This window comes from Cottoperca gobio, chromosome 20, assembly GCF_900634415.1.
Source record: "Cottoperca gobio chromosome 20, fCotGob3.1, whole genome shotgun sequence".
Taxonomy (NCBI): Eukaryota; Metazoa; Chordata; class Actinopteri; order Perciformes; family Bovichtidae; genus Cottoperca; species Cottoperca gobio.
In genome coordinates, this window is record NC_041374.1 from 2148817 (window position 1) to 2166148 (window position 17332).

Sequence of the window (17332 nt, forward strand, 5' to 3'; positions counted from 1 at the left end):
AAAAACCTTCAACACGTCTTTTGTCATGTTGTTTGATAAATATGTGTAAAATAGATTGAACTTTGTTTTATTCCCGTGGGAATCTATATCCTTCTAACTCGTGATGGATTAACTGCCGCTTGCACAGTATGGGATGACACTGAATGAATAATATATGTGCTTTGGGTAACTCAATGAGAGCGGAGTTACTGTTCTTCACCAGCTGCAGTGACCAGTAATGGAGCTTCATGACCAGGAGACACCAGCTTACATCAGTGTGGGCTCATCAACAGCTAAATGTGACCGTTTTGTTCAACTTTCTGAACATTGATGTTCTTTCCGTGCAACTCTTGCTCACCAATGTCTGTAATCCAAACCTGGATGAGGTACAGTGATAAGAGATGTAGCAGCAAAGTTATGCCCTCTTGATGTTTCTCCATTAATTTAACTTATTGTTGAGCCAGCATCGCTCTCTTGTGCCCTTTGTCCCGACACTGAATCCTGTGAGCGCTTCTACACTTGGTGACGGATCTACAGCATGGAGAGACACTCGGTTGTGATGTTCATATCATTTCGGCATCATTAACCACATCCCTATTAGAATCCACACATATTGAAGTGACAACCTTTAGAAGGGCAAGTCAAATTTACTGCTACCATAATGTCACTTTGCATTACGTGTCCCTCCCTGGCTGTAGATTGCAGATGTGTCAGTGGAGGTCGCCACAGTTGACCACACTGTGCAGAAGCTCCGCAGGATGTACAGGAAGACTAGACGAAAGCCCAAGGGACTCAAGAGGCTGTGGGCCCGCGTGTTGAGCGTCCCGCACCTCGCTATCATCATCGCGGCAGGTGGTGTTTGTGGTGGTGGTTATCATGTGGTCACTGCTGTGGGTCTTCATATGTAAGTGAGAGGATTCTTACAGTGTGTACGATGTAGGGGGTTTATTGTCAGAAATGGAAAATGATATTCAATGTTTTTCGTTAGCTTAGAATGAGCACTTCTCTCTACTCCCACCATGTTGGGGGGGTGCAGAGGGTCGTTCAGTTGATTGCAATCTGGACCCCACCGTTAGATGCCACTAAGTCCTACACACTGGTCCTTCTAAATCCCACAAAGAATTATCTATCAATATCTTCCAAGCACATAATCACGACATCACATTGAAACTGCACCATTTAATGAACCTTTTGAATTGATGTCATTAGTTCGAAGGGAAAGCAACAGTGGAGCGTATTTTGCCGGGATGTTCCGTGTTGCCAACGTTGAGTTTATCCCCGAGTACCGCCAGGACAGACTCCAATGAGTTTGTCTCCCTGGCAAACAAGATACAACACGTGGTATGTATCAATGTAACCCATGTATAGATTACTGAATGGTCCTGCCGGGCACAGGCACAGGGGCCCCCCTGGCCTTCACCTACTAAATGTCACTCAAAGAGACACGTATCAACCAGGAAGAGACTCAAGATGATCACCAAGAAACATAAAACGACTGAGAAGAGACACAAAGAGGCTTTCAACGACTATGAAGGGACTCAAAACAACTAAAACGACACAACATAACTACAAAAAGAGGCAAATCAAGCATAGACACAAAAGAACTACAAAGACACAAAAACACAAAAGAACTACAAAGACACAAAATAACTACAAAAAGAGGCAAATCAAGCATAGACACAAAAGAACTACAAAGACACAAGAACTACAAAAACACAAAAGAACTACAAAGAGACAAAAGAACTGCAAAAAGAGGCAAATCAAGCATAGACACAAAATAACTACAAAGACACAAAAGAACTACAAAAACACAAAAGAACTACAAAGAGACAAAAGAACTACAAAAAGAGGCAAATAAAGCATAGACACAAAAGAACTACAAAAAGAGGCAAATCAAGCATAGACACAAAAGAACTACAAAGACACAAGAACTACAAAAACACAAAAGAACTACAAAGAGACAAAAGAACTACAAAAAGAGGCAAATCAAGCATAGACACAAAATAACTACAAAGACACAAAAGAACTACAAAGAGACAAAAGAACTACAAAAAGAGGCAAATCAAGCATAGACACAAAAGAACTACAAAGACACAAGAACTACAAAAACACAAAAGAACTACAAAGAGACAAAAGAACTGCAAAAAGAGGCAAATCAAGCATAGACACAAAATAACTACAAAGACACAAAAGAACTACAAAAACACAAAAGAACTACAAAGAGACAAAAGAACTACAAAAAGAGGCAAATAAAGCATAGACACAAAAGAACTACAAAAAGAGGCAAATCAAGCATAGACACAAAATAACTACAAAGACACAAAAGAACTACAAAGAGACAAAAGAACTACAAAAAGAGGCAAATAAAGCATAGACACAAAAGAACTACAAAAAGAGGCAAATCAAGCATAGACACAAAAGAACTACAAAGACACAAGAACTACAAAACACAAAAGAACTACAAAGACACAAAATAACTACAAAAAGAGGCAAATCAAGCATAGACACAAAAGAACTACAAAGACACAAGAACTACAAAAACACAAAAGAACTACAAAGAGACAAAAGAACTGCAAAAAGAGGCAAATCAAGCATAGACACAAAATAACTACAAAGACACAAAAGAACTACAAAAACACAAAAGAACTACAAAGAGACAAAAGAACTACAAAAAGAGGCAAATAAAGCATAGACACAAAAGAACTACAAAAAGAGGCAAATCAAGCATAGACACAAAAGAACTACAAAGACACAAGAACTACAAAAACACAAAAGAACTACAAAGAGACAAAAGAACTACAAAAAGAGGCAAATCAAGCATAGACACAAAATAACTACAAAGACACAAAAGAACTACAAAGAGACAAAAGAACTACAAAAAGAGGCAAATAAAGCATAGACACAAAAGAACTACAAAAAGAGGCAAATCAAGCATAGACACAAAAGAACTACAAAGACACAAGAACTACAAAACACAAAATAACTACAAAGACACAAAAGAACTACAAAAAGAGGCAAATCAAGCATAGACACAAAAGAACTACAAAAACACAAAAGCACTACAAAGAGACAAAAGCACTACAAAGAGACATAACCACAGAGGGGTATGTATCGATTACAAGAGACACAAAACAACAAAGGAGGCAAAGCAGCTACAAAGTCTGTGTCTTGCTCTTATGTAGGAAAGATGGCGGGGCCTTCTGCATGTCTGTGCCCAGGGGCCCGTCATAATCTGCCCCATGATATAATCCTGTTATTTACATGATGCTTAGTGGTGAACATGAGCTCTGAGAGAGTCTTACTGTTCATTGCTGGTGTCTCGCAGGTGAGCAATGTGTACAAGATGTCCTCAGTGGCCGGACTCTACAAGCAAGCTGTCATTTCAGACCTCAGGTACAGCGGGCTCGTCGTCAGCACGAAGCACAAAGAGCTCAAGATGATGGTTTTTAAAAGTTTTATTGCAAACTCTGTTTTCCTCACCCAGTAACAACAACAAGGGAGGTGTGCTGGTTCACTTCTGGATGGTGTTTGTGGTCCCTCGACTTAAGAGCCCTGTAGTGTGTGAGGAGTGTGTAGGAGCCATTTTCAGAGACTCGGTCCACACCAGCATGAAGAACAGGTCCTCTGTAGGCTACCTGCTGGGTCTCCCAGTCGATATCGACTCCATCCTCATTAATGGTGCGTCAGTGAGTTTACGCGTGCCTCCCAAAAGTGTGCATCTGCGCAGAAACTGATTATTGTGTCTTCCTGCAGTCGTTCAGCGATCAGATTATTCATCAAATGGAGCAGGTGGGTGATCATACCAGATGAGGTCCAATACAATGTAAACTACAGTTCAGTGTGTGCATGAAGTGTTTCTTCTCCTCGCAGGCTCACAGTGTGTAGATAAGCTGCACGCCAACCTTCCTGGGGGGAGCGTCCCTTTAAACGTCTTCTCGTCATGGGGTGGTGTGACGTGCCATGTAAAACTCACCGCCGTGCCCGGCTCTCTCATCCGTCTCACCGTCACCTCGTTCCTCATTGAGCCCAGCGACTGTGTAAATGATGCCCTGACTGTGTACGACGCTCTGCTGCCCATGAGAGGGCGCATTCTGCACAGGTGAGCGTGTCGCTTCTATTACACGGAGGATTTTTGCAGGCCTGTTTACTGCTGCAAGCTTTTCAAAAGGCTTCTTGCCATATGTCACTGTATTTTCTCTAAAGCATAAGCCTTGCATATACTAAAGTGTGTCTCTGTTGTGCAGGCTGTGTGAGCCAGTGTCCAGCTCCTTCTCCCTGGTGTCTACCTCCAATGTCATGCTGCTGTCCTTCAGAATGACCAATGGCAACAAGAGCTTCAGAGGACACTTTGAGGCTATTGCTGAAGAAGGTATGACACATTTATCTTGTAACTTTATATGCACAGTGGTTCCCAGCCTTGTTCGGCTACATGTGACTCATTCACACTGATGATTCAATGTGTCCATGAGTCATGAGCAGTTGGATCAAAGTGTTTATTGCCTTCTCAAATGTTTTAATGAGCATCTTCTGACCCCTGAGTTTGATCTTGAGACCACTTAGGGATGCAGCAGTGCTGCCTGGGGGGGGGGGGGGGGAAAGTGTAATCCTTAAGTCTGTCTCTGTCTCTCCCAGTGTGTATATCTCAAATTGAGACCCACTTAGAGCCGGACATACCTGGTCAAATCTACAGCCCCTTCCACCCCAGCCTTCTGCCCCCACAGTCCTTCTGCGCCTGGAGGTTTGAGGTAGACACACAGATACATGAGTTTTTCCTAACTGGTGACTTATGTTTTATGGATTGTGTTTGTATTTTCTTCCAGACCTCTAACAGAGCTTTAGGAGTCGCTCTGCGGTTTCAGAACTATGTATTGAAACCAAAGGGCATGAAGGGCTGTGAACACGGCTGGTGGAAGGTCAACGAAATCATGTACGTGGGTACAGCCGCGTGGATATATTATTTATGGGTTAAGTTATTTTCATATTGTATTTAATTGTGCATTAATCCCACAACAACATACTGTGATTGTTGATGGTTGCTTTCCCTGCACAGTTTCTGTGGCAGCTACGTGGGACACCACACGGTGTTTCGGATCGCTGACCGCAGCCCAGAGGTGGAGTTTCGCTGCAGCTCGCGTAACTCTGCGCAGCCTTTTCAGGCGTCTTACAGCAGCTACAACATCAGCCAACGTAAGCAGAGCATGACTCAGTCATAACAGTGTGGAGATGACACATCATAGGTGTGTCATTGTACTTACATACAATCAACTTTACTTTGTGCCCTTAATGAATCTATTATAACCTCCGTCGCCACTCAGCCTGTCCAGAGAGCCACTTCCTGTGCTCCACAGGACTGTGTGTAGAGAAGAGTCGCCGCTGTGACGGCCTGGACGACTGCCAGGATGAGAGTGACGAGGTCTTTTGCTGTACGTGGTCTTACAGGTCACATTGTACTGGTTGTTTAAAAGAACACAGGACACTGTGAAGCACTGGTTACACATTACACCGTGTCACGTGTTGGAAAATGTTTCATATGTTCACAGCGAGGCCGACAAAGAACTGCGGTGGCAACAGTCCTCTGCATCCTTTGTTTGTATGCAATGGCGAGATCGACTGCTCCAATGGAATAGATGAGATCAACTGCACTCAGGGTAGGAAGTATTACAGTTAATATGCATTTCCCTTTTCTCCCTTTAACCACTAATAATTGCAATACGTCCTCTACCGTGTCAGAAACAACCTGCTCGCCAATCAGGTATCGATGCAACAGTGGCTCCTGCATCCTGAAGAAGAACGCAAAGTGTGACGGTGTTCATGACTGTCAGGACCGAAGTGATGAGGCAGACTGTGGTGAGCGCTCTGCATCACCTGCTCCATGTGCACATATTGAAATTGCAGAAATCACTGCAGATTTCTTTATAATCCACTATTTAAAACATATGTACACATGATAATATCGTGTAAAGCGCCTCTTAAACCATCAATCAAATCACCTGCTTCTGTACAGACTCTCCACCTCCATCACTTGTATTCTGAGTGTAATTGTGACCAAACGCACAATAAACAAATCGTGCAACTTCTTCATCTTTAAAGTGTCATCGTTTACAGTTGTGTGATTCATGTGATGCAGGTGAAATGCTACTTCCTCCACCTTTTCATCATCACCTTAACTTTACTCTCATTGTAGTTGCTGCACGCTGCCTGTCAGGAACATGTCTTCAAGTTGTTGTTCATTAAAATAAAGAGCAGTTCAATGATTTATCGACCTCAGCCACATCAACACATTTGTCTCGCCTGAATTGTTGGCTCTCGATGAAGCAATTGATACTCAGTGATTATGCTGCCAGTCATGTGGCTTCATGAGAAAGTTGTTGTTGTTTTATAATCCACTGGGCATCGGGCTCCAAACCTGCAGCACTGAGGTGACCCAGCTGGGATGGCTCTCTGTGAGCTGGTATTTTATCATGATGGGGTTTCAAGGTGATGGAACAGGCTTGTCTTTGATCACTCGCTGATACTGCAATACGGTACATGCATGCTTCTGTGCGCGCACACACACACACATTTTAAAAGCTCTACTTTTTAATAAAGCGGCAGCAGACCTGTCTGTCATGGCGATGACTCGGCGTGTCCGCATTGAAAACACTCGTACTGTAAACTGGCTCTGATAAATCCCTAATAGAGCTATAACTTACACATGATAACATATCTCTCACTCTTTTGTTAGAGGAAATAAAGTCTTGCATTGTAACTACGGTATGATGATGTGTAATATCCTTTACAGTAAAACCAAATCCATCACTGTGTGCTCCTCAGCCTGTGGTCGTCCCTCCTTGGTGAAGAAGGTGGATTCTTCTACGGGACCTGAGCGTATCGTGGGGGGAGATGACTCTGTGGAGGGAGAGTGGCCGTGGCAGGTCAGCCTCCACTTCTCTGGTAACCTGTACTGTGGGGCTTCTGTCCTGTCCTCTGATTGGCTCATCTCAGCAGCGCACTGCTTCAGCAAGGACAGGTCAGTCAGCGCTGATTTATAACTTCCTGTTCCTGTTTTATGATCACTGTAATGTTAAAACCACAGATGTTATGTTTTGGGCCCACTGTGTTATAATAATGTCTCAATGTGCCAAAAAAATGAATGGAGTGTAGATTTTATGAACAAACCTGTCACGTACTGTTCACATGAACTCATCTGTCAAGTTTTATTAGACGCAGTATAATCTTAATTGACCTCTGACCTCTGACCTCCTCCAGGCTGTCTGACCCGCGTTACTGGAGCGCCCATCTTGGCATGCTGACACAGGGCAGTGCCAAACACATGGCGGAGATCCAGCGGATCGTGGTGCACGAGTATTATAACGCGTACACGTTTGACTATGACATCGCCCTGCTGCAGCTGAAGAAGCCGTGGCCTGCCTCCCTCACGCCGCTGGTCCAGCCTGTGTGCCTGCCACCCTCGTCCCACACTGTCACCGGCAGCCACCGCTGCTTGGTCACCGGGTGGGGATACCGCTCTGAGGAGGGTGAGCAACACCTTTAGACTTTAATATATATATATATATATATATATATATATATATATATATATATATATATATATATATAGTAGTAATGCAGTAACTCCTGCCCTGTGTATGAGCTGCAGCTTCAAGCCACAACAATGTGGAAGTGTTTGTATCAGTGCATGATCTGTGTCCACGATCTGTGTCCACATCTTGCCCCCTGCAGACAAGGTGCTGCCCTCAGTGCTGCAGAAAGCAGAAGTGTCCCTATTGAGCCAGACTGACTGTAAGAAGAGCTACGGACCGGTCTCCCCACGCATGCTGTGTGCCGGGGTGCCCTCCGGAGAGCGGGACGCCTGCAGGGTGAGCTCTAGTGGATGTGAAGGATTTAAAGTTGATGTTCTTTCTGCATTAACTGCACTCTTTGTCTCTCAGGGGGATTCAGGGGGTCCTCTGGTCTGTCAGGCACCGGGCGGGGGTCGCTGGTTTCTCATTGGCATCGTCAGCTGGGGGGCGGGCTGTGGCAGACCAAACCTGCCCGGGGTCTACACCAGAGTCAACAAGTTCACCTCCTGGATCTACAGCCATATCAGCTGACATGATGGTGGTGACATGATGATAATTCACTGTCGCTCACACCAAATAATAAAAGCATCATCAGATACCATGTATGTGCATTTTATTGTTACTCTCTTCGGGGGGTGGGCCTCACTTTAATAGCACTTTGTTGCATCAGTTAAAGGCAAACAGGACAAGACAAAGTGCCCTGAAAGGCATCTTTGCTGCATTCCTCCTCCCAAGTCTGGCACTACAGTCTGAGTCCATGTTACGTCCCAACAATGGGGAAACCCTCGGTGCCAACATTTGTAATTGCAGTGCGTCTTTCCTTGCGCCCCTGTGGATCATCCAAGGACGAAGCAGCCAAGCTCCAATTGTAATACCTCGCGCACGTTTCCCTCAAGCACCCCTTTGTCCCTCCTAGCTTTACTCCCGCATACACAGCGAAGAAGTTTGCCCACAATATCTGTCGCACAGATGGTTGTGCGGATTGTATCCTTTCATAGTGCTCTCATTGTCCACGCACTGCATTCTGGGGCTCCGTGTGACACCTGCCGCCCACTTCAGGTAAACGGGAGGCGGTGAATGCCCGCTGCATCCGAGCCGCTCAGGTCAGATTTCTGCGACAGCGGGGGTTTCCTCTCTCTCCATCGTTTCTATGCATGAGGTATTGTTGCATATCGCCTCTCCGGAGCTTAACGGGACAGTGCTATGAGGACTCTCCCCAAAAGCAAAACTTGCGAAGTGTTCTGCGTCTCCGGGCATGGACACTCCGGCTGCTCCGCTGCACAGGTGAGCCCCCACTGTGCTCTTATCATTGCGCTTCAAACACGGACTTTGCTTTCTGCAATAACTATTTTCTCAATGTTGTATATTCTGTATATGCGAAATGTTTATTTCACTTTGTAGTGGATCTTTCTTGTAATATCTGAAGGATGCTTAATTATCAGAATCTATCAAACCGAGTCAGCCATAGTTCATCTTAATTGCTAAATCCGTCTCTAGGGGTATGTGGGTGTCTTTCTCATGGATGTCCGGGGTGAGCCACTTGATTGAGTGCTGACACCGCAGAGCCGGGCCGTGGGAACGCAGACTCGTCTAGCCACGCTTTGTCTGCTCCCCCGGGGAATCCTGCCAACCCCTTAAATGTTTTAGGAGATCCTTTCAGCTCAAAGATGTTCACCGTTACTCTCTCTACACCAGTGTGTGTTCAGCCATTAAACCTGTGTCTCATTGGTTTTGGCAGAGATGCTTCATGCTCTGTATCTCTGTGTTCACATAAGAAGAAACTTGAGCACAGACATAAAAAGCTGGTATGATATTTGAGTCCTTGTCTATGGAAGGGAGAGGGGGAGTTGAAGGAGCCCACCCAGTCTCTGAGCCCCCCCACGAAGCCTGAGGACCAGGCAGAGGAGAAGGTGGAGGGGGGGCGAGCTCCAGTCTGTGTCTCCTGGAGGAGATGGATGTTCGGTCTCCTGCCTTTCTTCCCCTTCGCTGCTGCCATCGCACTGACTCTCCACTTCCTAACATGTAAGTACGGACCTGCTCTGGTCGTTCTTTTCTCCTGTCCTTTTAAATGTGTTTATTTTTTACTTACACCCACAGTCACACAAGTGCACCTGTCTCAAATCTCTACCTCCTCCTCTCCAGCTCCGCCCTCCTCAGTGTTCTTCCTCGGTGGCAGCGTGGAGTTCCCAAACCTGAGCTTCTCCTCAGAGCTGACTGACTCCACCTCCCCTCAGTTCCGCCTGCAGGCTCAGGCTTTGAACCTTTATGTAAGTGGAACAGCGGACTTGTCCTTCACTGCCTCCCCTCTGAATGACTCTTAAGAGTGCTGCTTGACCTTCACACTCAGGGCTGATATTATTCACTACATCCGTCCCCTTTTATGTGGCACTTGCAAAACACTGTTGCCCTCGTTCTGCTTCTCGTTCTCTCTCTTGTGGTCCGTCTTTGCATTCTTATTCGTTTGCTTTTCTCTTCATCAGCTTTGTCCTCCTCCCTCTCTCCCACTTTTCTCTCCTCTGTCTCTCTCTGGTGGTGTTAAATGTAAAGCTGAAACAGGAGCTGGGAACGGTGTGTGTGCGAGTTCCCCAGACCCCCAGGGACAGGGCCCTTTCAGGGCTGAGGACAAGCCTGGCGTTTGTGAGCCCAGCTAGGCCCAGGCAGCAAGAGTGAGAGGAAGAGCAGACCTTCAATAAAAACATTGTCTGTGTAGCTATCACACAATCAGTCACTCTGTGTGCCGCACACTACAGAGAGGAGGTGAACCTCAGTTTGACGCTGGGTTTGAGAGGGAGCGATGGGGCAGTAGGGCAGGATGGGAGGAAAGAGGGACTTCGGGCTGGGCAGAGATATGAAAGAGGGAAATTGGAGCAAAAGGTCAAATGCATGGCTGAACATTCTTGCAGCACTCTTGTGGAGAAATGGTGAATTGATAGGTGTAAATTCCCCCCCCCCCCCCCCCCCCCCCAAATATACACTGACACAGTGTAAGGCTCCTTTAATCAGCTGCGTGGGTGAGTTAGCTTGGCTTGTTAAGCGTTCACAGAATCTGTGCGGCCATCTGTTCATTAAAGAAAAGGTGAACTCGAGGCCAGGAGCCCATACCACCCGGGGTCCTAACTCTACACGGCCGGCAGGTAGAGACACAATGAAGCTCTGTGCTGCTCAAACATACACACATGAAGGCTTTGATGCACACACACAACAACAATGCTGTTGTTGTGTGTGTGTGTGCATGTGTTGCTTACACAGGAAAGGTGACCTCGCTTGCTTTGATGTCACACATACAGTACGGTAGTGTACAGTATGTGGTCCACCTAGCCCCTGATTAAGTTGTATTGATTTGTTGATGTCATTGTTTTATATTTATTTCATGTATGGTCAACTTTTATCTTTTGTTTTGTTTTTTCAAACAGTTCTCCGACCTCTACGAGTCCTCACCGTGGAGCTCTTACTACCTGCACTCAGGAATTACTGCCTTCAGGTAAGATGCAGTAACACAACATGCATGAGAACAACACACTCCGCTGTGTTTCCCTGCAAAACAGCAACATTGTAAACCCTTTGTGTGACAGTGAAGGAGCAGAAGGGCTCAATGTCTTCTACTGGAGTAAATTCTCCGCCCCGGATGACGTTGCAGTGGCGATGCGGGGGTCCGGCCCAGAGAGGCTGCAACGCAGACTTCCTGGTAGCAACAAGGTGCTGCGGGACAGCCGCAACGAGCAGCGCTACTACATGGAGCAAGATGATGACATGCTCCACCTGCTGGGTAGATGCTCTCCCTGTGCAGTACATGCATATTAACCACACTCGTATGCATGCACATGGAGCCTCTGTAAACGTTATCTTTATAAACATTCACCCATGTTTTATCCATTTGTATGTCATTTTATAATTAAGAATCAATTATGGTTTCATATGCGTGTGTTTGAGGAGTATTTTTGAAATCTGCTGTGCTCTGTGTGTGCGTGTGTGTGTGTGTGTGTGTGTGTGTGTAGGTTTGGACCCTGACGACTTTGAAGCAGATGAGAAATCAGACAAGAGTAAGAATCCAAACAGCATCCAGAGTGGGAAGTGGCAGCTTGGCTTCCAAGGTACGTCTGACTTAATGTTTCAAACCTAAAGGGACCATATGCTTAAAGCTTCCTCGTACGAAGAGTTCCTCTGAGTCACATGTCTGCCTCTGGTTTCTAATGGTGAGTTGAAAAAGTGTGATTTACAACTTTCAGGGTCGACATTAATGCTGCTTTCAAGGCCTGCATGCCAGACAGGACAAAATGCACTTGACATCATCTTCTAAATATCTCCATCACTTCCTCTGTGTAGCGATGTCCTTTGACCTCTATGCCAAATATGGCAACAACCGCACCCTGAGCCTCGTGAGTCCCAAGAAGCCGTACTACCAGTGGCGTCTTCGCGTGCCGTCGGGTCATGTAGTTCGACTGGTCGTCCTCACCCTGCAAGGTGCCACGCCGGGAAGCTGCACCGCCCATAAGCTCTCAGCCTACGACTTCCTGCTTCCGTTACAGAACAAGATAATAGCAAGGTAAATACTCTTAACATTAAAGTGTCGCTGGTGCTGCAGGTACTCATCGCTGTAATGCATCTCAATATATATATATATACACATCCTGGATGCTTTTACCTGTCAGGTGGTGTGGGCTGCCTATTTCGGGTTCGTCCCCTGTCATGAAGCTGACATCCTCTGGGAATGTGATGCTGGTCACCTTCTCCTTCAGCAGACAGAGGGATGGAGCCATCTTCAAAGCTTACTTCCAGGCCATCCCAAAAGCAGGTTTGAGTGCTCTCACGAACAGACAAAAGCAAACGCATCACGGTTTCAGTTGGACAAGTCTTGTGTGAGATGTTCATTCTTCACCATCTCCCCCTGCAGGTTGTGGAGGGTCGATCTCCTCCTGGAACGGTTCCATTACCTCCCCGTACTACTCTTCCTACTACCCTCCTAACATAGACTGCACCTGGACACTACGGGTGAGTGTATGCATACATGTGTGGACCAGTTACAAACAGTGGAATGTGAAAGAGTGAATCATCCCTTTGTCATTTGGCACGTTCACATTCTGCCATATGAGCGCTGTGGTTACTTTATCAGGCGCCGTTGCCAGGCTACTTAATCTCTGTGACGATTGTGACGATGGACATTCAGGACTCGTCCTCAGACGGCTGTGAGAAAGACTGGCTGAACATCGGAGGGGTGAAGTGAGTTGTGAAAGGGAACTGCGGGGGTTAGGGTCCACATCAGTCAACTTTAAAGTTAAATGTCGTTCTGTTTTGTGCTCCTCTGCATCCAGATTGTGTAATCCAGTGTCAGACAGCAGCAGGAAGCGAGTCTTCTCCTCTCCTCTGTCCCTCCACTTCCACTCTGACGAGTCTCTCACTCACAAGGGCTTCTACCTGCTCTACCGAGTCTTCTCTCCAGAGGGCAGTAAGTCAAATCTGATGCTTTGTAATAGAGCTGTGGGAAACAATGCTATAATTTGCCACACTACCTTTATTACAGCGGACTGGGGTAGATCCTGATATTAGCAGCCCTATGTACTGAATCGAGAATCATTAGGAGGTACCCCAAGATAAAGAGTTACACCCTACTTTGAAATACGTAGCCCTCTCCTTACTGATACAGTATGTTCTTCATGGAGGAACAGGTCTACTTCATCACGTATCCACATCTACGTCAAAGACTGCACCGTACTCTTCATTCACCTCTCATCCCTGTCTGTCTCCAGCCTGTCCTCGGCAGCTTCGCTGTGGAGATGGACACTGTGTCCCCCTGAGGAAGGTGTGTGACGGAGTGAAAGACTGCTCGGATGGACGAGACGAGGCTAAATGCTGTAAGTCTGTTGCCTGGAGACACTGGCTGCACACTTGACCCACGCAGCTTTTTGATTCTTACCATTTCATCTGAAAGACGTGACCTTTGTGCTACACTCAGATCTGTCTGTGTTTTGTGTGTTTCTGTGTGCATGTTTGCACATATGCGTAAAACATGTAGCATCCTGCAGGCCAGGTGAAGTGCTGTGTGGGAACGGCCAGTGTAAGCCTCAGAGCAGCCAGTGTGCGAGCCAGAGCAACTGCGCAGACAGCAGCGAAGAAGGCGGCTGTGGTGAGTAGACTCACCGTAGTCGTGCGTTTGCTTGTTCGCATATTGAAGATTAAAGCTCACGTGTTTTGTTTTCAGGAGGTAAATGTTACCACGTGTGTCCCAACAAGGTCTGTTTGCAAAAGTCTTCAGTGTGTGATGGTGTTATTGACTGCAAGGACCGCAGCGATGAGCTCAACTGTACCAGAGCGTGTGAGTATTCATGACTTCATGCATCACTTTAAGGGTGCTTCTCTCTTATTCTAAGTGTCCTTTGTTTCTCTCTCTTTAGACCTCAAAAGCTGCTCCTCGTTCTCTTACAAATGTGCCAATGGGAAGTGTGTAAGTAAGGTTAACCCCGAGTGTGACGGAGTCAAAGACTGCTTTGACAGCTCTGATGAAATGCGCTGCGGTAAATTCTCCCTCACAAAACTCAAGCTTTAAACTAAACTTTAGTAAATGTGACTTAAAACTGATGAAGTTCTCCCGTCCTCCGTCCCAGGCTGTGGCACCAGACCCAGGAAGCGAACTAAGATAGTGGGTGGCTCTGATGCTGGGGCGGGCTCATGGCCGTGGCAGGTCAGCCTCCAGATGGATCGCTACGGCCACGTCTGCGGCGCCACGCTGGTCGCCAACCGCTGGCTCATCTCTGCGGCTCACTGCTTCCAGGACTCGGACGCAATAAAGTAAGAAAGACGCCTGGATCATTATAATAATCCGGATGTATCTGTGTGTTGTGTTCACGCGTGTTGTGTCTGCAGATACTCGGATGCCCGTGCGTGGCGTGCCTACATGGGAATGCGTGTGATGACTACGGGGAACAACGGTGCAGCCACCAGACCAATCCGCCGGATCCTCCTCCACCCGCAGTACGACCAGTTCACCTCTGACTACGACATCGCCCTGCTGGAGCTCAGTGCTCCTATGTTCTTCAACGACTTGGTGCAGCCCGTATGCGTCCCCGCGCCCTCACACACCTTCACAACAGGGACCAACTGCTACGTCACAGGCTGGGGGGTGCTCATGGAGGACGGTACGAGCTAAAGTTTACAACACATGTGTTTTTATATCTTGACCATATTTTGAAATGAACTTGCATTGTAATATTTTCAAGATGTTCAAATGTTGTGTTTGTTTTAAGTACAGGTGAACTGGCCTCTCGCTTACAAGAGGCCCCCGTGAAGATCATCAACAGGAACACTTGTAACAAGCTGTATGACGAGGCCGTCACTCCCAGGATGATGTGCGCTGGGAACCTGCATGGAGGGGTGGACGCCTGCCAGGTGAGTGTGGGCGTCCGTAGTTGTTAGATTTTCTACATGTCCCAGAACTTCTCTCTAAACCACAACAGAATGTGTCGCAATAAGAAAAGTGGGTCTCACACATTCATACTTGTCTTGGTCATCATGCTGTATGAAGGTGGTGCTAACTATGCAGCTAAGCTAAAGCTAAATGTATTTTAGTCTGTGTGTGCATCACTGTGCATGTGTGTGATGTCTTCTAGTCTGTGTGTGCATCACTGTGCATGTGTGTGCCCTCAGGGTGACTCAGGAGGTCCGTTGGTGTGTCTGGAGCGAGGCAGGCGCTGGTTCCTGGCGGGGATCGTGAGCTGGGGTGAGGGCTGTGCGAGGCTGAACCGTCCGGGCGTCTACACACAGGTGGTCAAGTTCACCGACTGGATCCATCAGCAGACTCAAGGACAGGTGTGACTGAACACCACACTGACATGGAGAGAAACAAAAAAAACAGACACAGGACGAAGGTTTCAGACCTGGAGTCCATCTTCAGACGGTGGTTGTGATTTTCATGACAACACATTCAGTTTTTTGGGAGTGTGTCCATGGCAACGGGTCATCAACCAGCTTCCTTACAACCCGGACAACATTAACAGTGGCTATGTTGACATGTGCAAACTAATTCAGTTAACCTGTTTATTACATTTACTCGATTTTGGGTCGCTAAACATAAACGTTAGAATGTGGTTGGAATACCCAATTACACTCTGTTGCAGAATCCTGTGCAAACTTCACAGGAGACATAAAAAGTCTTTTAGTTTTCACTGTCTGCTCACATGTAGACTGAACTATAGGTCAATATTTACTGCTCTACTTAAGCTTGAGTCTCTTCAATCAGAGGGACAAGTCAGGCCAAAGTGCGACAACTAGCCAGGTTATCCTGTACATGTGAATGTAGCCGAGTACTTCCTGTTTTCCTACCCTCCCTCTTCTTCCTGTCAGCTTCATCGTTCACTACGGAGAGAGTGACCATGTCAGGTGTTGCCCTCAAAAACCCCAACAGTCTGTGCAAAGAGTTCTCTCCCCGCACACGTGAAGCCGCATCATTCCTCTCTCATCTACATTGGTCCATGTACTGTATATGTGTGTTCATGACTGTTGTTATTGTACTGTATGTGTGTGTATGTGCATTTGTATATCATGAGTTTACCTGAGTCGTAGCTTTTGTCCAATATATTCTGTAATTGTAGTGAAGTGAATAATCCCTCAATAGGAGGTGATAATATATTTTGCATTTCAGTTTGATTTAATTTATCTTTACGGCGCCTCCTTTGTTCTTCACGCTCCATGAACAGCATGATCACGGCTCCCCTTAAAGCAGACGTTGATGCTGTCGTAGGGAACAAATAAGATTACCACGAGGGAACCGTACACCAATCTTTTCAATGCAGACACACGGCATGTTCCTGTTTCTCCTGCTGGCCCTTCTCATTCAGTGCACTTCACCACCCAGTGGCCAATCTACACTAGTGTTTATTTGATGTCCTGAGGGAATCCTGCACTTTAAAACTCTGCAGTTTGCATCCTTGTTTAACGATATCGGATCATATGCTTTTACATTAAAGACAACACAGCAGGTCTCAACATACATTTTTATTATGACATTTATATTGCTTTGTTTTTTAGTGAAATTTGGCTTTATACATTTTTCTTAATATAAACGTTGGACTGACAAATCTCTCCTGCTTCAGTTGTAATTGGTGCTTTGGACTGAAAGGTGCACAGTGTTCGGTCCCTGCAGCAGTTTGGAGCCAGTACTTTTATATATCACATCATCTGATTGTGTCATTGTGTCACCTTCAAACTGAGGTTACCTGTCTGAGTGATGAGATCAATAGTTTTCTAGTTGCATAATGTGTGTGTGTGTGTGTGTGTGTGTGTGTGTGTGTGTGTGTGTGTGTGTGTGTGTGTGTGTGTGTGTGTGTGTGTGTGTGTGTGTGTGTGTGTGTGTGTGTGTGTGTGTGTGTGTGTGTGTGGCTTTTTCCGAACAGAACACTTTTTCATTTCTTAAAAAAAAAAAAAAGATCACCAGTTTGAAATATGAGAAAGATGACTGTCAACTGTTTTCTCCGGTGCCTACGTGCTGGTCATCCCGTTTACCAATCCAGAGTCCACATCAGACTGAAGCACTGATTCCCTGTGCGCATCCTCGCGGTGTTCAGTGGCGCGTGCGCCTGTAGCCTCTTCTGGATACAAGATAACTTGATAAGAAATGATAATTATATGTATAAAAGAATGCTTAAAAGTGTGTCAAAAAGAAAGGGATCTTTGGGATCATTTACTTTTATTAACACCTCACTGGTCCATTGCTTGACCACTGGGGAGAACTAAAAGGGGACTGCTCTTACGCGCCTTGGGTGTGTCAATGGACGTCACGGAAGTCTGCTATCCGGTGGCTG

The 17332-nt window shown here is 46.2% G+C and overlaps 2 protein-coding genes across 2 annotated transcripts; both read left to right on the top strand.

The window, feature by feature from the left end:
- Positions 1–1211: 1211 nt before the first annotated feature.
- Positions 1212–8729, top strand: tmprss7 (transmembrane serine protease 7). Its single transcript, XM_029457551.1, is given in 18 exon segments — positions 1212–1274; positions 1276–1320; positions 3305–3372; positions 3464–3657; positions 3733–3768; positions 3850–4078; positions 4224–4348; positions 4612–4724; positions 4800–4906; positions 5030–5166; positions 5295–5402; positions 5520–5627; positions 5710–5826; positions 6793–6988; positions 7228–7496; positions 7702–7838; positions 7911–8143; positions 8601–8729. Coding segments are annotated over 17 exon segments (2199 nt in total). The 5' UTR covers positions 1212–1226; the 3' UTR covers positions 8073–8143; positions 8601–8729.
- LOC115025367 (suppressor of tumorigenicity 14 protein homolog) lies at positions 8694–16742 on the top strand. The gene is made up of 19 exons (XM_029457545.1): positions 8694–8825; positions 9377–9563; positions 9684–9808; positions 10955–11022; positions 11114–11307; positions 11537–11632; positions 11865–12084; positions 12191–12333; positions 12433–12530; positions 12652–12758; positions 12851–12984; positions 13286–13390; positions 13552–13662; positions 13738–13851; positions 13931–14050; positions 14141–14324; positions 14400–14671; positions 14785–14921; positions 15180–16742. Exons 1-19 carry the CDS (start codon positions 8745–8747, stop codon positions 15345–15347), a joined length of 2664 nt encoding a protein of 887 aa, XP_029313405.1. The 5' UTR covers positions 8694–8744; the 3' UTR covers positions 15348–16742.
- Positions 16743–17332: the final 590 nt, after the last annotated feature.

Excerpts from the sequence above, each read along its gene's own strand:
- LOC115025367 (XM_029457545.1), top strand. The coding sequence starts at position 8,745 with ATGAGGACTCTCCCCAAAAGCAAAACTTGCGAAGTGTTCTGCGTCTCC. Across the intron at positions 12,531-12,651 it reads ACTGCACCTGGACACTACGG|GCGCCGTTGCCAGGCTACTT; the intron begins GTGAGTGTATGC and ends TTACTTTATCAG. Across the intron at positions 13,663-13,737 it reads CAGCGAAGAAGGCGGCTGTG|GAGGTAAATGTTACCACGTG; the intron begins GTGAGTAGACTC and ends TTTTGTTTTCAG.